Source organism: Scyliorhinus torazame, chromosome 16 (assembly GCF_047496885.1).
Source record: "Scyliorhinus torazame isolate Kashiwa2021f chromosome 16, sScyTor2.1, whole genome shotgun sequence".
Lineage (NCBI taxonomy): Eukaryota > Metazoa > Chordata > Chondrichthyes > Carcharhiniformes > Scyliorhinidae > Scyliorhinus > Scyliorhinus torazame.
In genome coordinates, this window is record NC_092722.1 from 107,215,053 (window position 1) to 107,236,961 (window position 21,909).

Below are 21,909 nucleotides of genomic sequence, written 5' to 3' on the forward strand. Positions count from 1 at the left end.
AGTTACTGTGAAAATCCCCGAGTCGCCACACTCCAGCACCTGTTCGGGTACACTGAGGGAGAATTCAGAATGCCCAATTCACCTAACAATCACGTCTTTCGGGACTTGTGGAAGGAAACTCCAGTTTCCTTCCACGCAACACAGTGAGAACGTGCAGACTCCGCACAGACAGTGACCCAAACCTGGGAATCGAACCCGAGCTCCTGGCACGATGAAGCAACAGTGCTAACCACTGTGCTACTGTGCTTCATTTCAGGAATGTCCAGATGGTTGGCAAATTTCATGGTCACTTTTAAAAGATAGATTCACACTGAAATGCAGATAAAATTGTTTCCAATGTAATTGGATTAGTTTATGAAGGTTTCCATATAACCCTACATTTAAAAAAATGTATTCCTAATGTGGTGACAGTGTAATATGAGTTTTTACTGATCAGAGCACAAACCAGATATCTGATCTATTGCACTAAGATTTTGAACTTTAGTTTTTTTGTTGAAAATTGAGCTTTTGAACGAGACTATCATCTACAGCAATAGTTTTGAGGAAAGCAGTTGAGTTTTGCAGTGCACTTCAATTTTTTTTCTATTTTCCCTAGGTGTATGTGGAATTTGATGACCTAGAATGGGAAAAACGTGAGTGGGTTAAAGTTTATGAAGACTTTCAGATTTTCTTGGTGGAGCACCAGCTGGTCTGGGCTAAGAGAAAGAACCCCAGCCAGACTCAGGGATCTAAGAGTAAGCAGATTCAATGGCCTGCTTTGGTGAGTAAAAAAAAATAAAATGAGCATTTGTCAATGTTCTATCTGCTTCATACAAAGCTTAAAAAAAAATTGAAATAATTTGGCTCAGGTTGCTTTGACCTCAAAGTTTTTAACTGTATTCTTGATCATTATCATTTCCCCCACATATGAATAGGCTTCAATGTCCACATTCCAAAAGGCAGTCTTTAACATAACTTTGTTTATCTTTTGGCTATGTTTCTTACATCTTGCTCTAAAGACTCTACTCATTATTCCAATGTGCTCTTCTAAAAGTACCCCAGCCAAAGCAGCAAAAAGGAAATTGCCATTTATTTTGGTTTACACAGTTACCATAGAATTCCTACAGTACAGTTCGGCCCATCAGTCTGCACCGACCCTCTGAAAGAGCACACTACCTAGGCCCAATCCTCCAGTCTACCCTTGTAACCCCACCTAATCTGAACATCTTTGGACACAAAGGGTCAATTTTAGCATGGCCAATCCATCTCCACTGCACATCATTGGACTGTGGGAGTAAACCAGAGCACCAGGAGGAAACTCGGCAAACAAGGGGAGAATAATAATATATGCAAACTCCACACAGACAGTTAGCTGAGGCCAAAATTGAACCCGTGTCCCGGGCACTGTGAGGCAGCAGTAACCACCGTTGCAGCCCTTAATTGCTTGACTATGCTAGACTATCCAAGAAGTGAAGTAATAGCAACAAAAAATACAAAATGAACCTTTGGATATAAATCTTGGATATCATAGATCATAGAATTTACAGTGCAGAAGGAGGCCATTCAGCCCATCGAGTCTGCACCGGCTCTTGGAAAGAGCACCCTACCCAAGGTCAACACCTCCACCCTATCCCCCATAACCCAGCAACCCCACCCAACACTAAGGGCAATTTTGGACACCAAGGGCAATTTATCATGGCCAATCCACCTAACCTGCACATCTTTGGACTGTGGGAGGAAACCCACGCACACATGGGGAGGATGTGCAGACTCCTCACAGACAGTGACCCAAGCCGGAATCGAACCTGGGACCCTGGAGCTGTGAAGCAATTGTGCTATCCACAATGCTACCGTGCTACCCACATATATAAAACCTATTTGCTGATTAATGTAACATTTTCTGTATTCGAAAACCCCCAGTCAATCTCAAATATAAACTAGATATTTGAGCACTGTATAATGGCAAAATGAACCAAACATCAAAGATCAATTGAATAATTCTCTTCCTTCACTGAACGTAAACTGTTTCAACTGATAATGTCACTCTTTCACTTGCTTTTATCTCTAGTTTCCAATAATGCGAGCCAGAAAGCATGTTGTCACTTTCTGTTTACAAAAGGTTATTAATAATTTCCACATCGCACAATGGTCTTTACATGTTATCTGGAAAGTGTTACTTTGAAGCTTATTTTTACTGCATAACTGGCACCAGAATTGTTCTGTAGGTGAAAGTAAAATTCATTGAGGGATAAATGTTGGCCAGGACACTGAGGGAACTAATTCTACTCTGCAAATTGTGCCATGAATTATCTTATGTCTGTTTGGGAAAGAGACAGGCCCTCCATTTAATGTCTCATCTGAAAGATGACACATCCAACCGTATCTCAGTGCTGCCTAGAGAACCTGGTATTGGGTTGAACCAGCACTTCCTGACTGAGGTGAAAATACTTAGACTGAGGCAAGGCTGACATCTTGATCACGGAAATGAAGAGCATTCATTCCCATCTGGCTCGGGAATTGCGGGTAGAATCTGTGAACAGCTTTATAATTCTGGATACTGTTCCCTGAAATATAACTGGACAACTAGGTGCCCCATTAAGAAAGGGATTCATGATTAGATTATTATTCCTAAAAGTCTAGATATGCTGTTGAAGCTTTTCATCTTAGCTTCATCAGGTCAGATTCGCAAGAATAGTAAATCTAAAGGGAACAATTTATACTGCATGAGAAGAGAGTGCTGATTGATTTGGCAAGTAGACTCTTGTTGTGGTCTTGCCATCGAGAAGGCTTTTGTTTAAATTAAAATCAGGTAGGTTGACTCTGTTTACTCAAGGTGTTATCAACGGGAATGAACCAGGGAATGACTGTCCTCGAAACTTTTGTTTCGTTGATAAAGGTGCAATGCGTGGACATGCACTATCTGCAAAGGACAGGGTCCTGTGTGAATGTATGTAGCTGCTACCACACATAAGTGAGCCCAACTGATAATCTTAAATTGCTTTTCAGTGTGATTCCTCGCCCAATCAGAATTGTTTAGCAAGTGCTCTTTAATTGTGGAATCACATCTACTGTTGTACACTACAAGAATCCGCATATTGGACTTCCGGTTGCGGCAATGCGGAGCTAAGCCGCACGATTCGGCAGCTCCCGCGATCACGGACTTTCGGGCTCTTTAGAGGAGCCCTAACGGGAAATTTTTGAAGACGTTCCGTGTGGGAAGGGAAGAGTGAGGTCCCCCTTCACCGTTTATGGACCGGACTTGAAGCGAAACGGCCAAAAAAGCGGCGTTGGAGCAGCGGGAGAAGCGAGGGAAGAAAAACAAAATGGCGGCAGCTGGGGATAAAGTGGAATGCGGGCCGGAGCTGCCAATAGTTCATTAAGCGCTGTTTCGAGGAGCTGCGGAAAGAGATGCTGGCGCCTATGCTGTCGGCGATTGAAGGACTAGGGTTGACCCAGAAGGCCCACGAGGTAAAGATCCAGGAGGTGCAGAAAAAAGTCAATGAAAACGAGCATGAGATCTTGGGCCCGGCGGTGAGGGTGGAGGAGCACGAGGCGCTGCACAAGAGGTGGGCGGGAAGATTCGAAGACCTGGAGAACAGGTCGCGGAGAAAGAATCTTCGGATCCTGGGTCTCCCTGACGGAGCGGAGGGGGCCGATGCCGGGGCATATGCGAGCACGATGCTCTAGTCGATGATGGGCGCGGAGGCCTCTTCGAGGCCTCTGGAGCTGGATGTGGCACACCGGGTGCTGGCGAGGAGGGACAAGGCTAATGAGCTGCCAAGAGCGATTGTGGTGAGGTTTCACCGTTTCACGGACAGAGAGAGGGTCTTGAAATGGGCCAAGAAAGAGCGGAGCAGTAGCTGGGAGAATGCGGAGATCCGAATATACCTGGACTGGAGCACGGAGGTTGCAAAGAGGAGAGCGGGTTTCAACCGGGCCAAGGCGGTGCTGCACCGGAAAGGAGTGAGATTCGGAATGCTGCAGCCAGCGCGATTGTGGGTCACGTACAAGGATCAACACCACTATTTTGAAATGCCTGAGGAGGCTTGGACCTTTATTCAAACTGAAAAGTTGGACTCAAACTGAGGGCTTATGAGGGTGGGGGGGGGGATGTTTGATGTTTGTTGTACATAGGGTGTTAATCACACGCAGGAAATGTTCCACGGGCTGGGGGAGGGATGGGGATGGGGAAAGGGACCGGGTGAGAAGACTGTACGAGACGGTGGGCGCTGGTGCTGGAGGGAGAGGAGGCTCGGGGATGGGGGAAAAGAGACAAGGCCGCGACAGGAGCTGCGCCAGAGGGGGCGGGGCAGGCTTAGGAAAGTGCGGGTTTTATCCCGCGCTCGGGAAGAAAGATGGGGGGGGGGGAAACAGAGGAGCGCACACTGATTGGGAGATTCCCACACGGGGGGGGTCAATGGGACGGCGGGGGAAGCAGGGGTCAGCAGGTATCAGCTGACTTACAGGAGTGCTATGGGGGGAGCAAAAAAGCTAGACACGGGTCTAGTGGGGAGGGGGGGGGGGGGCGGGGAAAGGGTTGCTGCTGCACTGGCCGAAGGGTAATGGGACACAGAAGAGGTGGTCGGGGCGGGGGTCTCCTGTCTGGGGGACTGGAGTGTGAGGGCGGCGCGGGCACGGGACTGGCCTAGAAAAGGAGATGGCTAGTCGGTGGGGGGGGGGCCTGAATGGGCCGGTAAAGAGGGCGCGAGTGTTCGCGCACTTAAAGGGACTGAAGGCAGACATGGTCATGCTCCAGGAGACACATTTGAAGGTGGCGGATCAGGCCAGGTTAAGAAAGGGATGGGTAGGACAGGTATTCCATTCGGGGCTGGTCGCAAAGAACAGAGGGGTGGCAATATTGGTGGGGAAGCGGGTGTCGTTTGAGGCCAAGAATATCGTAGTGGACAATGGAGGTCGATACGTGATGGTGAGCAGTAAGTTGCAGGGGACGTTGGCGGTATTGGTAAATGTATATGCCCCGAACTGGGACGATGCCGGATTCATGAAGTGCATGCTGGGGCGCATTCCGGACCTGGAGGTAGGAAGCTTGATAATGGGTGGGGATTTTAATACGGTGTTGGACCCAGCACTGGATCGCTCCAGATCTAGGACCGGAAAGAGGCCGGCGGCGGCCAAGGTTCTTAGAGGGTTTATGGATCAGATGGGGGGAGTGGACCCGTGGCGGTTTGCCAGGCTGCAGGCCAGGGAATTTTCGTTTTTCTCCCACGTGCACAAAGCCTACTCCCGGATAGAGTATTCGGCCATAGACATTTCAGATCACGCCCCGCACTGGGTGGAACTGGAGTTGGGAGAGGAGAGGGACCAACGCCCGTTGTGGCTGTTGGATGTAGGGCTGCTGGCAGATGAGCCGGTGTGTGGGAGGGTGAGGGGGTGTATTGAAAGGTACTTGGAGGCCAACGACAACGGAGAGGTGAGGGTGGTACGGGAGGCGCTGAAGGTGGTGATTAGGGGAGAGCTCATAGGGAGACGATAGAGGGCATGGAAAGGGAGAGGTTAGTGGGGGAGATTTTAAGAGTAGACAGGAGATACACAGAGGCCCCTGAAGAGGGATTACTTAGGCAAAGATGACGTCTCCAGACGGAGTTTGACCTGTTGACCACAGGGAGGGCAGAGGCACAGTGGGGGAAAGCGCAGGGGGCGACGTATGAGTATGGGGAGAAGGCGAGTCGGATGCTGGCACACCAGCTCCGTAAGAGGATGGCAGAGAGGGAAATAGGTGGAGTCAAGGATGGAAGGGGAGCTACGGTGCGGAGTGCGACAAAAGTAAATGAGGCATTCAAGGCCTTCTATGAGGAGCTGTACAGATCCCAGCCCCCAGCGGGGGAAGAGGGGATGAGACGATTCCTGGACCAACTGAGGTTCCCGAGCGTGGAGGAGCAGGAAGTGGCTGGTTTGGGGGCACCAATTGGGTTGGAGGAGCTGAGCAAAGGTTTGGGGAGTATGCAGGCAGGGAAGGCCCCGGGACCGGACGGGTTCCCGGTTGAGTTCTACAGGAAGTACGTAGACCTGTTGGCCCCGCTGCTAGTGAGGACTTTTAGTGAGGCAAGGGAGGGAGGGACCCTGCCCCCGACAATGTCGGAGGCGACGATCTCTTTGATCCTGAAGCGGGACAAAGACCCACTGCAATGTGGGTCGTACAGGCCAATCTCGCTCCTCAACGTGGATGCTAAGTTGCTGGCAAAAGTGCTGGCTACGAGGATCGAGGACTGTGTCCCGGGGGTGATTCGCGAGGACCAGACGGGATTTGTAAAGGGCAGGCAGCTAAACACCAATGTGCGGCGGCTCCTAAACGTGATAATGATGCCATCGGTGGAGGGAGAGGTTGAGATAGTGGCAGCTATGGACGCGGAGAAGGCCTTTGACCGAGTAGAGTGGGAGTACCTCTGGGAAGTGCTGCTTAGATTTGGGTTCGGGGGAGGGTTTATTAGTTGGGTTAAGCTCCTTTACAGAGCCCCGGTGGCGAGTGTGGTTACGAATCGGCGGAGGTCGGAGTATTTTCGTCTGTACCGTGGGACGAGGCAGGGGTGCCCCCTGTCCCCCCTGTTGTTTGCATTAGCAATTGAACCCTTGGCCATGTCATTGAAGGAGTCTAGGAACTGGAGGGGGTGGTCCGAGGGGAAGAGGAGCATCGAGTGCCGCTTTATGCAGACGACCTGTTGTTGTATGTGGATCCAGTGGAGGGGATGGTGGAGGGCATGCAGACTCTAAGGGAGTTGGGGATTTTTTGGGCTATTAGCTTAATGTAGGGAAGAGTGAGCTCTTTGTCGTACAGGCAGGAGACCAGGAAAGGGGGATAGATGATCTACCACTGAGGAGGGCGGAAAGGAGCTTTCGGTACCTGGGTATCCAAATAGCTAGGAGTTGGGAGGCCCTACATAAACTGAATTTGACGAGGCTGGTGGAGCAGAGGAGGAGGACTTCAAAAGATGCTAGCAGAGGAGGAGGACTTCAAAAGATGGGACATGTTGCCGCTCTCGCTAGCGGGTAGAGTGCAGTCGGTCAAAATGGTGGTCCTCCCGAGGTTTCTTTTTGTGTTTCAGTGCCTTCCCATCGTGATCACCAAAGCCTTTTTTAAGAGGGTAGGCAGGAGCATTATGGGGTTTGTGTGGGCGAATAAGACCCCGAGGGTAAGGAGAGGGTTTCTGGAGCGCAGTAGGGACCGAGGAGGGTTGGCGCTGCCGAATCTGGGGGGGCTACTACTGGGCAGCAAATGTGGCGATGATCCGTAATTGGGTGATGGAGGGAGAGGGGGCAGCATGGAATAGGTTGGAGATGGCGTCCTGCAAAGGAACGAGCCTGGGGGCGCTGGTGACGGCACCGCTGCCGCTCTCGCCGACGAGGTACACCACGAGTCCGGTGGTGGCGGCAACACTAAAGATCTGGGGCCAGTGGAGACGGCACAGGGGTGCAATGGGAGCCTCGGTGTGGTCCCCGATCAGGGGTAACCATCGGTTTGTCCCGGGGAGGATGGACGGGGGGGTTTCAGAGCTGGCATCGGGCGGGGATTAGAAGAATGGGGGACCTGTTCATTGATGGGACGTTTGCGAGCCTAGGGGCACTAGAGGAGAAGTTTGGGCTACCCCTGGGAGATGCTTTCAGATATATGCAGGTGAGGGCGTTTGTGAGGCGGCAGGTGAGGGAATTCCCGTTGCTCCTGGCACAGGAAATTCAAGACCGGGTGATCTTGGGCGTATGTGTTGGAGAGGGCAAGGTGTCGGCGATATACCAGTAGATGAAATTTACTGGTATACTACTGGCTTTGGTAGAGGAGCAGAAGGGTAAATGGAAGAGGAGTTGGGGGAGGAGATTGAGGAGGGGCTATGGGCTGATGCCCTAAGTAGGGTTAATTCCTCTTCCTCGTGTGCCAGGCTTAGCCTGATACAATTTAAGGTGGTTCACAGAGCGCACATGACGGGGGCGAGGCTGAGTAGGTTCTTTGGGGTAGAGGACAGATGTGGGAGGTGCTCAGGAAGTCCGGCGAACCATGTCCATCTGTTTTGGTCATGCCCGGCGCCGGAGGGGTTCTGGCGGGGAGTGGCGGGAACAATATCTAAGGTGGTGAAAGCCCGGGTCAAGCCAAGCTGGGGGCTAGCAATATTTGGAGCAGTGGACGAGCCGGGAGTGCAGGAGGCAAAAGAGGCCGGTATTCTGGCCTTTGCGTCCCTCGTAGCCCGGCGAAGGGTCTTGCTAATGTGGAAGGAGTCGAAGCCCCCCAGTGTGGAGGCCTGGATAAATGAGATGGCTGGGTTTATCAAGCTGGAGAGGATAAAGTTTGCCTTGAGAGGGTCTGCGCAGGGGTTCTACAGGCGGTGGCAACCGTTCCTAGACTATCTCGCGGAGCATTAGATGAAGGTCGGTCAGCAGCAGCAGCAACCCGGGGGGGGGGGGGGGGGGGGGGTGGGGGATGTCTTGCGAGTCAGGGGAGGGGGGAGGTGATGTCTTGCGAGGGGGGGGAGGGAGGGAGGGGTAAGGGGGGTCTGTCTGGGGGGTATTGGAGCAAGATAATACATGAAGGATCTGGAAAACTGGCATGTACGGGAGGAATTAATGTACAAAGTTCTGTAACGTATCATTTTACCATGTTTATATTTTGCTTTGTGCGTTTTCTTTCTATTTGTTACGAGGGGGGGGTTTTGTTTGTAAGGGTGAAAAATTGTGTTAAAAATTTAATAAGTATATTTAAAAAAAAATAATCCTCATATTGAAACCGAGTTTTCCCTGTTTATAAACCTTGCTTTCTTTGTGTAATTCTTTTATTTTCTGTTCTACTGGATTCTATAGTATCTGAGCCTTTATTTTTAATAGGAAGAAACCCCAGTATAAGGTGCTATTTTGATTGGTCCAGGAACACCCCCCTAAAGAATGGGTTATTTCACCTGGTCCAGTGATGACATTTTGATGGACATGGCCGACAGCCAATTGGCTGTATTGAAATCCGGGACTTGGCAGATTCTCGATGCAAATTGTGCTGGAAGGCTCCTTGCTGTGTGATTCTGTCTGTTTGGGTTTCACTTTGATCTGAACTTGGGCGCTAAGTAGAACACTGTGAAATGTCTCTCCCAGAAAGGGTGGATCTCTCTCTCTCTGATGACTGCAGCTCACTCCAGGTAAACCGAGTAATTAGTGAGCATTTAAAGCCTGAAGATAGAGCTGGGGGTATCTTTCCGGATTCCTCTTCCTGTAAGGTTATCAGATCTCTCTCAGGCCTCGTGAAAGCTGCTGCTCCAATACTCTGTTTAACTGAGCAAGCTGTTGGTCAGTCTGCTGAAGCTGACAACAGATAAGCAACCGAACAGACCTGAAGTGCTCAGGTCAACACAAGTTAAAGTGTTTCCCTAGAGGGGATCCCTTAAGCCTGCAAGTCTGGCCTGAAGCTTCCAGCTGGAAGATTCAGACCAGCCCGTGGTTTCAACACTTTGCGTCCTGAGAAAATAGCCAACTACAAAGACTATAACCACAGCAGCGAAAATTCTCATCTCTCATCCCCATTTAATCCCCACATTATTTTAATCTTTCCCTTCCCCACTGTGTGTCTGTCTTGTGTGTCTGTGGGTAGAGAGTGGGACGGTGACGGGGGGAGTAACTAGTTTAGCAGATGTTGTTCTATTATCACCATTACATGTTTATCTGGTCTACAGTCAGTATCTGGTGTTTGTAAGTCATTGGAGCAGTCAAGGGCCAAATATCTCAAAATCGTTATACAAATTATCGGCTCATTTACTCATGTTGGATCTCCAGGACTCGTGGTACTGGAATTGACTGCGCAATCGCCAGGCTGTCGTAACAATACTATGTTTTGTGTTTTGCAAGTACAGGTTTGTTGGGTACCAACAGCCTGTTAAGAACAGCTGAAGGTTACTACTGGTGGATTATGCTGTTTCGTACAATCCACCTGTATCAAAATATACAGACTACATACGTGGCATCGAACGGGCACTGAAAATCATATATCACATTACTCATTTGTCTGATAGGCAGAACATATTTTTGGCTTGACGACAACATCCTGTTGGTTGAGAATATCACCTGTATGGTTACTGCATAGTAGATCACAGCATGAAATGGCATGCTTCACCTGTTGCTCAAATCTTTGCCCTTCCAGGGTAATCTGGTAAAAGAGGGGGAGGGGTGGCATTGTTCGTCAAGGACAGTATTACGGTGGCAGAAAGGGCGTTTGATGAGGACTCGTCTACTGAGGTAATATGGGCTGAGGTTAGAAACAGGAAAGGAGAGAGGTCACCCTGTTAGGGGTTTTCTATAGGCCTCCGAAAAGTTCCAGAGATGTAGAGGAAAGGATTGCAAAGATGATTCTGGATAGGAGCAAAAGCAACAGGGTAGTTGTTATGGGGGACTTTAACTTTCCAAATATTGACAGGAAACGCTGTAGTTAGAGTACCTTAGATGGGTCCATTTTTGTCCAATGTGTGAAAGAGGGTTTCCTGACACAGTATGTCGATAGGCCAACGAGAGGCGAGGCCATATTGGATTTTGTACTGGGTAATGAACCAGGATAGATGTTAGATTTGGAAGTAGGTGAGCACTTTGGTGATAGTGACCACAATTCGATTACGTTTACTTTAGTGATGGAAAGGGATAGGTATATACTGCAGGGCAAGAGTTATATCTAGGGGAAAGGCAATTATGATGCAATGAGGCAAGACTTAGGATGCGTCGGATGGAGAGGAAAACTGCAGGGGATGGGCACAATGGTAATGTGGAGCTTGTTCAAGGAACAGCTACTGCGTGTCCTTGATAAGCATGTACCTGTCAGGCAGGGAGGAAGTGGTCGAGCAAGGGAATCGTGGTTTACTAAAGCAGTCGAAACACTTGTCAAGAGGAAGAAGGAGGCTTATGTAAAGATGAGACATGAAGGTTCAGTTAGGGCACTCGAGAGTTACAAGTTTAGCTAGGAAGGACCTAAAGAGAGAGCTAAGAAGAGCCAGGAGGTGACATGAGAAGTCTTTGGCAGGTCGGATCAAGGATAACCCTAAAGCTTTCTACAGATATGTCAGGAATAAACGAACTAGGGAAAGAGTAGGCCCAGTCAAGGACAGTAGTGGGAAGTTGTGCTTGGAGTCCGAGGAGATAGGAGAGGTGCTAAATGAATATTTTTCGTCAGTATTCACACAGGAAAAAGACAATGTTGTCGAGGAGAATACTGAGATTCAGGCTACTAGACTAGAAGGGCTTGAGGTTCATAAGGAGGAGGTGTTAGCAATTCTGGAAAGTGTGAAAATAGATAGGTCCCCTGGGCCGGATGGGATTTATCCTAGGATTCTCTGGGAAGCTAGGGAGGAGATTGCTGAGCCTTTGGCCTTGATCTTTAAGTCATTTTTGTCTGCAGGAATAGTGCCAGAAGACTGGAGGATAGCAAATGTTGTCCCCTTGTTCAAGAAGGGGAGTAGAGACAACCCCGGTAACTATAGACCAGTGAGCCTTACTTCTGTTGTGGGCAAAATCTTGGAAAGGTTTATAAGAGATAGGATGTATAATCACCTGGAAAGGAATAATTTGATTAGAGATAGTCAACACGGTTTTGTGAAGGGTAGGTCGTGCCTCACAAACCTTATTGAGTTCTTTGAGAAGGTGACCAAACAGGTGGATGAGGGTAAAGCAGTTGATGTGGTGTATATGGATTTCAGTAAAGCGTTTGATAAGGTTCCCCACGGGAGGCTACTGCAGAAAATACAGAGGCATGGGATTCAGGGTGATTTAGCAGTTTGGATCAGAAATCGGCTAGCTGGAAGAAGACAAAGGGTGGTTGTTGATGGGAAATGTTCAGACTGGAGTCCAGTTACTAGTGGTGTACCACAAGGATCTGTTTTGGGGCCACTGCTGTTTGTCATTTTTATAAATGACCTGGAGGAGGGCGTAGAAGGATGGGTGAGTAAATTTGCAGATGACACTAAAGTCGATGGAGTTGTGGACAGTGCGGAAGGATGTTACAAGTTACAGAGGGACATAGATAAGCTGCAGCGCCAGGCTGAGAGGTGGCAAATGGAGTTTAATGCAGAAAAGTGTGAGGTGATTCATTTTGGAAGGAATAACAGGAAGCCAGAGTACTGGGCTAATGGTAAGATTCTTGGCAGTGTGGATGAGCAGAGAGATCTCGGTGTCCATGTACATAGATTCCTGAAAGTTGCCACCCAGGTTGAGAGGGTTGTTAAGAAGGCGTACGGTGTGTTAGCTTTTATTGGTAGAGGGATTGAGTTCCGGAGCCATGAGGTCATGTTGCAGCTGTACAAAACTCTGGTGCGGCCGCATTTGGAGTATTGCGTGCAATTCTGGTCGCTGCATTATAGGAAGGATGTGGAAGCATTGGAAAGGGTGCAGAGGAGATTTACCAGAATGTTGCCTGGTATGGAGGGAAGATCTTATGAGGAAAGGCTGAGGGACTTGAGGCTGTTTTTGTTAGAGAGAAGAAGGTTAAGAGGTGACGTAATTGAGACATACAAGATGATCAGAGGATTGGATAGGGTGGACAGTGAGAGCCTTTTTCCTCGGATGGTGATGTCTAGCACAAGGGGACATAGCTTTAAATTGAGGGGAGATAGATATAAGACAGATGTCAGAGGTAAGTTCTTTACTCAGAAAGTAGTAAGGGCGTGGAGTGCCCTGCCTGCAGCAGTAGTGGACTCGCCAACACTAAGAGCATTCAAAAGGTCATTGGATAGACACATGGACGATAAGGGAATAGTGTAGATGGACTTTAGAGTGGTTTCACAGGTCGGCGCAACATCGCGGGCCGAAGGGCCTGTACTGCGCTGTAATGTTCTATGTTCTAATCTGAGAGAAAAGTCTACCTCCGATCAATAAACTGGGGTACCAGCTGCAATATTTTGGACTGCTATGGCCCAGCCCATGTTTAATGCATTTACCAGCATCAGCCCCACCCCGAGTGCTGCTCTTGAGGTTTCCTCGAGGGATACTTGTTGACTTTTGGGGGCTTTATTTTAGTTTTATGGGGCTCTTATTTCATTCTCACTGACTCCTTTAATAAGTGATGCAGTCCTGTATTATTTTACTATCTTTGTTCTTCTTGTTTATCTTTTAAGATTTCCTCCTTAGATAACTAAACATTGTTTAATATATACATAATTAAATCTTTTCACTTGGAATCTATAAATAATATGTTTTTGCTTCCATACTCCATTTCCAAAATCAGAAATTCTACCCATTTGCAATTGTCGAAACCTGTCAGTGCATAAAAGAAGTAGGACAGAGTCCAATCTTATTTTCACTCTGTTTTGGCATTGAAATGGAGGGTATAAATCCACAATTGTTAGACTTCATAACAACACTGAGAAGGATAAACAAGACCTTGTAATATATGTATTTTTTCTAAAATGTGAGCTTTAAATTAGAGAGAAATCAAAAAAAATGAAGCAAGTTACAGTCAAGGGGTGAAAGTGGGAGCTTCAAAAGAAGTTCAACATACCGGAATTGCTCCCACAAACTCTCACTTTGATATAGATATTAATTTTATGCAAGAAAAAAGGAAAGATAAAGTCACTTTTGTTACCTGTATGGTAGGTAACATGTGCTACTCAATTCAGTTACAGCAAAGGCTTTCTTTCGGAAGAAGGCTCAAAGTTGTCCAGATGTTTTACATAAAGTTTATTGAGTAACACAACTTAAATAACTGCATGAGCTCTTACTTTAAGAACTGTACTAGTAGAAAGGTTACAGCTTTTCTATATACTACCACTAGGCCTGACCACACTAGCAGTCCTGAGCTAAATCTCTGCCTTTGTTCTCCTCACAGTCTTCTCAGCCAAAGAGACCTTGAGGGCTGCTTGCTTCCCCTTTATACCTGCCAGTGCTGCCCCCTAGTGGTCTTTCCAGCCCCTTCTGTACATACCCATGAAAAGATCACTATAGTCACCAATATTTTAAAATATATGTATGTAAAACAGAGCTCCTGCAACCTAGTAAAGTAAAATTCCATAACTTTCCCATGTTGGAGAAATTTTCAGTGGGTGTCATTATTGGAGCATGTCTCAAATGAACATAAGAACTAGGAGCAGGAGTAGGCTATCTGGCCCCTCGAGCCTGCTCCGCCATTCAATGAGATCATGGCTGATCTTTTGTGGACTCGCTTTCCAGCCCGAACACCATAACCCTTAATCCCTTTATTCTTCAAAAAACTATCTATCTTTATCTTAAAAACATTTAATGAAGAAGCCTCTACTGCTTCACTGGGCAAGGAATTCCATAGATTCACAACCATTTGGGTGAAGAAATTCCTCCTAAACTCAGTCCTAAATCTACTTCCCCTTATTTTGAGGCTATGCCCCCTAGCTATGCTTTCACCCACCAGTGGAAACAACCTGCCCGCATCTATCCTATCTATTCCCTTCATAATTTTATATGTTTCTATAAGATCCCCCCCTCATCCTTCTAAATTCCAATGAGTACAGTCCCAGTCTACTCAACCTCTCCTCGTAATCCAACCCCTTCAGCTCTGGGATTAACCTAGTGAATCTCCTCTGCACACCCTCCAGTGCCAGTACGTCCTTTCTCAAGTAAGGAGACCAAAACTGAACACAATACTCCAGGTGTGGCCTCACTAACACCTTATACAATTGCAGCAGAACCTCCCTAGTCTTAAACTCCATCCCTCCTAGCAATGAAGGACAAAATTCCATTTGCCTTCTTAATCACCTGTTGCACCTGTAAACCAACTTTTTGCGACTCATGCACTAGCACACCCAGGTCTCTCTGCACAGCAGCATGTTTTAATATTTTATCATTTAAATAATCCCTTTTGCTGTTATTCCTACCAAAATGGATAACCTCACATTTGTCAACATTGTATTCCATCTGCCAGACCCTAGCCCATTCACTTAGCCTATCCAAATCCCTCTGCAGACTTCCAGTATCCTCTGACTTCTTGCTTACTACCGAAGTTACACCACCGGTGTCCCGCTGACTATACCTGCGGGAAGTGCACCCAACTTCAGCTCCTCAAAGACCGTGTTAGGGAACTGGAGCTGAAGATGGATGAACTTCGGATCATCCGGGAGGCAGAGGGGGTGACTGAGAAGAGTTACAGGGAGGTAACCACACCCAAGGTACAGGACATGAATAGCTGGGTTACCGTCAGGGGGAAAAAAACAAACAGGCAGACAGTGCAGGGATCCCTCGTGGCCATTCCCCTTCAAAACAAGTATACCGTTTTGGATGCTGTTGGGGGGGGATAACCTACCGGGGGAAAGCCCTAGCGGCCAGGTCTCTGGCACTGAGTCTGGCTCTGGGGCTCAGAAGGGAAGGGGGGAGAATAGAAAAGCAATAGTTGTAGGAGATTCAATGGTTAGGGGAATAGATAGGAGATTCTGTGGTCGCGAGCGAGACTCCCGGAAGGTATGTTGCCTCCCGGGTGCCAGGGTCAGGGATGTCTCAGATCATGTCTTCAGGATCCTTAAGGGGGAGGGCGAGCAGCCAGAAGTCGTGGTGCACATTGGTACCAACGACATAGGTAGGAAAAGGGGTGTGGAGGTAATAAACAAGTTTAGGGAGTTAGGCTGGAAGTTAAAAGGCAGGACAGACAGAGTTGTCATCTCTGGTTTGTTGCCAGTGCCACGTGATAGCGAGGCTAGGAATAGGGAGAGAGTGCAGTTGAACACGTGGCTGCAGGAATGGTGTAGGAGGGAGGGCTTTAGGTATTTGGATAATTGGAGCGCATTCTGGGGAAGGTGGGACCTGTACAAGCAGGACGGGTTGCATCTGAACCAGAGGGGCACCAATATCCTGGGAGGGAGGTTTTCTAGTACTCTTCGGGAGGGTTTAAACTAATTTGGCAGGGGAATGGGAACCGGATTTGTAGTCCAGCAACCAAGGTAGCCGATATTCAGGAGCCAAAGTGTGTAATGAGGCAGTGGGGAAGGGAACACTGACAAAGGAGAGTACTTGCAGGCACGGAGATGGGTTGAAGTGTGTATACTTCAACGCAAGAAGCATCAGGAATAAGGTGGGTGAACTTCAGGCATGGATCGGTACTTGGGACTACGATGTGGTGGCCATCACGGAAACTTGGATAGAAGAGGGGCAGAAATGGTTGTTGGAGGTCCCTGGTTATAGATGTTTCAATAAGATTAGGGTGGGTGGCAAAAGAGGTGGGGGCGTGGCATTGTTAATTAGAGATAGTATAACAGCTGCAGAAAGGCAGTTCGAGGAGTATCACCTTATTGAGGTAGTATGGGTTGAAGTCAGAAATAGGAAAGGAGCAGTCACCTTGTTAGGAGTTTTCTATAGGCCCCCCAATAGTAGCAGAGATGTGGAGGAACAGATTGGGAAACAGATTTTGGAAAGGTGCAGAAGTCACAGGGTAGTAGTCATGGGTGACTTTAACTTCCCAAATATTGAGTGGAAACTCTTTAGATCAAATAGTTTGGATGGGGTGGTGTTTGTGCAGTGTGTCCAGGAAGCTTTTCTAACACAGTATGTAGCTTGTCCGACCAGAGGAGGGGCAATATTGGATTTAGTACTTGGTAATGAACCAGGGCAAGTGATAGATTTGTTAGTGGGGGAGCATTTTGGAGATAGTGACCACAATTCTGTGACTTTCACTTTAGTAATGGAGAGGGATAGGTGCGTGCAACAGGGCAAGGTTTACAATTGGGGGAAGGGTAAATACGATGTAGTCAGACAAGAATTGAAGTGCATAAGTTGGGAACATAGGCTGTCAGGGAAGGACACAAGTGAAATGTGGAACTTGTTCAAGGAACAGGTACTACGTGTCCTTGATATGTATGTCCCTGTCAGGCAGGGAAGAGATGGTCGAGTGAGGGAACCATGGTTGACAAGAGAGGTTGAATGTCTTGTTAAGAGGAAAAAGGAGACTTATGTAAGGCTGAGGAAACAAGGTTCAGACAGGGCATTGGAGGGATACAAGATAGCCAGGAGGGAACTGAAGAAAGGGATTAGGAGAGCTAAGAGAGGGCATGAACAATCTTTGGCGGGTAGGATCAAGGAAAACCCCAAGGCCTTTTACACATATGTGAGAAATATGAGAATGACTAGAGCGAGGGTAGGTCGATCAAGGACAGTAGCGGGAGATTGTGTATTGAGTCTGAAGAGATAGGAGAGGTCTTGAACGAGTACTTTTCTTCTGTATTTACAAATGAGAGGGGCCATATTGTTGGAGAGGACAGTGTGAAACAGACTGGTAAGCTCGAGGAAATACTTGTTAGGAAGGAAGATGTGTTGGGCATTTTGAAAAACTTGAGGATAGACAAGTCCCCCGGGCCTGACGGGATATACCCAAGGATTCTATGGGAAGCAAGAGATGAAATTGCAGAACCGTTGGCAATGATCTTTTCGTCCTCACTGTCAACAGGGGTGGTACCAGGGGATTGGAGAGTGGCGAATGTCGTGCCCCTGTTCAAAAAAGGGACTAGGGATAACCCTGGGAATTACAGGCCAGTTAGTCTTACTTCGGTGGTAGGCAAAGTAATGGAAAGGGTACTGAAGGATAGGATTTCTGAGCATCTGGAAAGACACTGCTTGATTAGGGATAGTCAGCACGGATTTGTGAGGGGTAGGTCTTGCCTTACAAATCTTATTGAATTCTTTGAGGAGGTGACCAAGCATGTGGATGAAGGTAAAGCAGTGGATGTAGTGTACATGGATTTTAGTAAGGCATTTGATAAGGTTCCCCATGGTAGGCTTCTGCAGAAAGTAAGGAGGCATGGGATAGTGGGAAATTTGGCCAGTTGGATAACGAACTGGCTAACCGATAGAAGTCAGAGAGTGGTGGTGGATGGCAAATATTCAGCCTGGATCCCAGTTACCAGTGGCGTACCGCAGGGATCAGTTCTGGGTCCTCTGCTGTTTGTGATTTTCATTAATGACTTGGATGAGGGAGTTGAAGGGTGGGTCAGTAAATTTGCAGACGATACGAAGATTGGTGGAGTTGTGGATAGTAAGGAGGGCTGTTGTCGGCTGCAAAGAGACATAGATAGGATGCAGAGCTGGGCTGAGAAGTGGCAGATGGAGTTTAACCCTGAAAAGTGTGAGGTTGTCCATTTTGGAAGGACAAATATGAATGCGGAATACAGGGTTAACGGTAGAGTTCTTGGCAATGTGGAGGTGCAGAGAGATCTTGGGGTCTATGTTCATACATCTTTGAAAGTTGCCACTCAAGTGGATAGAGCTGTGAAGAAGGCCTATGGTGTGCTCGCGTTCATTAACAGAGGGATTGAATTTAAGAGCCGTGAGGTGATGATGCAGCTGTACAAAACTTTGGTAAGGCCACATTTGGAGTACTGTGTACAGTTCTGGTCGCCTCATTTTAGGAAGGATGTGGAAGCTTTGGAAAAGGTGCAAAGGAGATTTACCAGGATGTTACCTGGAATGGAGAGTAGGTCTTACGAGGAAAGGCTGAGGGTGCTAGGCCTTTTCTCATTAGAACGGAGAAGGATGAGGGGTGACTTGATAGAGGTTTATAAGGTGATCAGGGGAATAGATAGAGTAGACAGTCAGAGACTTTTTCCCCAGGTGGAACAAACCATTACAAGGGGACATAAATTTAAGGTGAAAGGTGGAAGATATAGAAGGGATATCAGAGGGTAGGTTCTTTACCCAGAGAGTAGTGGGGGCATGGAATGCACTGCCTGTGGAAGTAGTTGAATCGGAAACATTAGGGACCTTCAAGCAGCTATTGGATAGGTACATGGATTACGGTAAAATGATATAGTGTAGATGTATTTGTTCTTAAGGGCAGCACGGTAGCATTGTGGATAGCACAATTGCTTCACAGCTCCAGGGTCCCAGGTTCGATTCCGGCTTGGGTCACTGTCTGTGCGGAGTCTGCACGTCCTCCCCGTGTCTGCGTGGGTTTCCTCCGGGTGCTCCGGTTTCCTCCCACAGTCTAAAGATGTGCAGGGTAGGTGGATTGGCCATGATAAATTGCCCTTAGTGTCCAAAATTGCCCTTGGTGTTGGGTGGAGGTGTTGAGTTTGGGTGGGGTGCTCTTTCCAAGAGCCGGTGCAGACTCAGGGGGCCGAATGGCCTCCTTCTGCACTGTAAATTCAATGATAATCTATGATTAATCTAGGACAAAGGTTCGGCTGTATTTTCTATGTTCTATGTTAAGCAAACTGGCCTATAATTACCCGCTTTCTGCCTACCTCCGTTTTTAAACAGTGGTGTCTCGTTTGCTAATTTCCAATCCGCTGGGACCACCCTAGAGTCTAGTGAATTTTGGTAAATTATCACTCGTGCATTTGCAATTTCCCTAGCCATCTCTTTCAGCACTCTGGGATGCATTCCATCAGGGCCAGGAGACATGTCTACCTTTAGCCCCATTAGCTTGCCCATCACTACCTCCTTAGTGATAACAAAAATCTCAAGGTCCTCACCTGTCATAGCCTCATTTCCATCAGTCACTGGCATGTTATTTGTGTCTTCCACTGTGAAGACTGACCCAAAAAAACCTGTTCAGTTCCTCAGCCATTTCCTCATCTCCCAGTGTTAAATCTCCCTTCTCATCCTCTAAAGGACCAATATTTACCTTAGCCACTCTTTTCTGTTTTATATATTTGTAGAAACTTTACTATCTTTTTATACCCTGAGCATGTTTACTCTCATACTCTATCTTACTCTTTTTTATAGCTTTTTTAGTAGCTTTCTGTTGCCCCCTAAAGATTTCGCAGTCCTCTAGTCTCCCACTAATTTTTGCCACTTTGTAGACATGCAGCATTGTTTTAGATATAGTCCCCTCCACCACTTGCTTGTTCATATTCTGCTTTAGCTTCTTTACAATGCTCCGGCTCAGAAGAAAGTGTGCGCTGAGTCCTCTGCCTGCAACAAAATTCTCCAACTGCAACCACAGCTCTCCTCACACGAGGCAAGTAAGAAAGGAGGGGATGGAATCTGGCACATACTATTCAACCAGTTACTGCAGTTCTTCTAGCAGTGTCCAATACAGCCAATCTAGCATGTAGACTGTTCTATACCAATGGCTGCTGTTTTTCTGGTCTCCAAAACAGCCTTTCTCACCACTGTTTGTAACTTTTCTCCGACCAGCTCCACCACTCCCCGTTTCTCTGACTGCAGCTTCTTTCGCATCCCACCTTCCTTTCATGCCATCATTGACACCTATGCCGTTAGCTGTCCAGGCCCCATATCTCTGCCTAATCTCTTTAACCTCTCTTCCTCCATCCCTCCATCCCTTCTGTTTAAGGTCCTCCTTACAACATTCACCTCTTTGATCAAGGTTTCAGAAATTGCTCTAAGTAGCTCCTTTTGCTTGTCATGAATTTCTATTTGATTCTGACTCTGATGCTTTTCTGATCCAAGGAACTACATAAATGTTGTACATTCTACCCATGTTCACAAGACTATACCCGTTTGTTGTTGCACTGCCCTTGGCAGTTTTGAGGATAGTGAGGGGTCTGATCGGAAGGGGTCTGATAGGATTGAGGGTAAAGTGTTGTAATGATTCAGTTTACTTTCATGAAGTTTCAAAAAGGATAACTTGAGTGAGTGAATATAATTTAAATAAAATCTGATAAGACATTAATAGTCCTCTGCTCTTCAGATAAGAAACCTCACATAGGGTTATGTTAAAGGATCATTGTCATCAGAGTGAAGTATGTTCTGGGCGGCACGGTAGCACAGTGTTAGCACTGTTGCATCACAATGCCAGGGACCTGTGTTCAATTCCCGGCTTGGGTCACTGTCTGTGCGGAGTCTGCACGTTCTCCCCATGTCTGCGTGGTGTGCTCTGGTTTCCTCCCACATGTCCCAACAAATGTGCTTGTTCGGTGAATTGGACAGTCCGAGTTCTCCCTCAGTGTACCCGAACAGGCGCCGGAGTGTGGTGACGAGGGTTTTTTCACAGTAACTTCATTGCAGTTGAGCCTACTTGTGACACTAATAAAGATTTTTTTTTTAATATACTGCCAAGGGTAAAATCAACATTCTTTAATAAAATTAAACCTGATGTATTGACATTCTGATGTTGTGAGGTCTGATGAAAGATCATCGACCCGAAATGTTAACTCTGTTTCTGCCTGCACAGACACTGCCAGACTACAGCATTTTTTTTTCTTTCTGTTAATGTTTAATTTTAACTTTCTGCGAACGTGATTCATAATTTGTAACCTAAATTGCACAGTCGGAGATTCTTGATCTGAAAGTTGTGAGTACACAAAAGCACTCCTGTCAAATATGTTGATTTTCGAACAAAGGTTTCTGTCTATCTTTGGGCACTGTTACGCTACCAGGTATTGTGTGTATCAGTTCATGTTTTGGTGTGAACTTCTCAGAAGAGTTGTCCTTGATTGGAAATGCAAGAGAAATATCTGTTTAATTTGTGAAATTATAACATCATTTGTTTATGTAATTCTTTGCATTCTCTTATGAATATTGACCTCTGGTGTGGGTGTTGTAAGTGCTCTCTCCTGCTGTTGTAAATCATTAAGAAACCTCCAAAATAAAGGCTGCGATTTAATGGAAATGTTTCAAAGTGTGATAGCGAGCGGGAACTGCCGCAAGCATCCTGACGCTCAGCCCGGCAAGACCTTTGGTCGCGATCAGACAGGATGCTCTGTTCCCCTGAGGGATTCGGAGCGTCAGCCATAGGGCAGCCAGAGCCGCCTGGGAGGAAGTGACAGTGGCCGTCAGGTTGGGGAGTAGGACCAGTGCCGCAAGAAGATCAACGACCCCCACCGGGCCACACTACCCCCTCCCGAGCATGCACCTAGCACCGACCCAGCACCATACCATACCCCACCCCACCCATGCCCCCCACCCCCATACTCCCCATTCTTTACCCCTGCATTAGGCTATTGCTAATTCCCAAAAGCACTCGCCCCAATCAATGGTGGCCCACTGCCTGGGAGCGAAGATGGCTACTCACGTCCTTGGGGCCCTGCAGCAGCAATTCCAGCGTCACGTTTTTAA

The 21,909-nt window shown here is 47.4% G+C and overlaps 1 protein-coding gene across 2 annotated transcripts in view; it reads left to right on the forward strand.

Annotated features, from left to right (window-relative positions):
- The window catches only part of jmjd1cb (jumonji domain containing 1Cb), a 592,917-nt gene that overhangs the window by 305,193 nt on the left and 265,815 nt on the right, over positions 1-21,909 (forward strand). For both annotated transcript variants that reach the window (XM_072478811.1, XM_072478812.1), the window contains one exon: positions 596-760. In XM_072478811.1, coding sequence (XP_072334912.1) covers positions 596-760 — 165 coding nt within the window. The remainder of the gene's footprint in view (positions 1-595; positions 761-21,909) is intronic.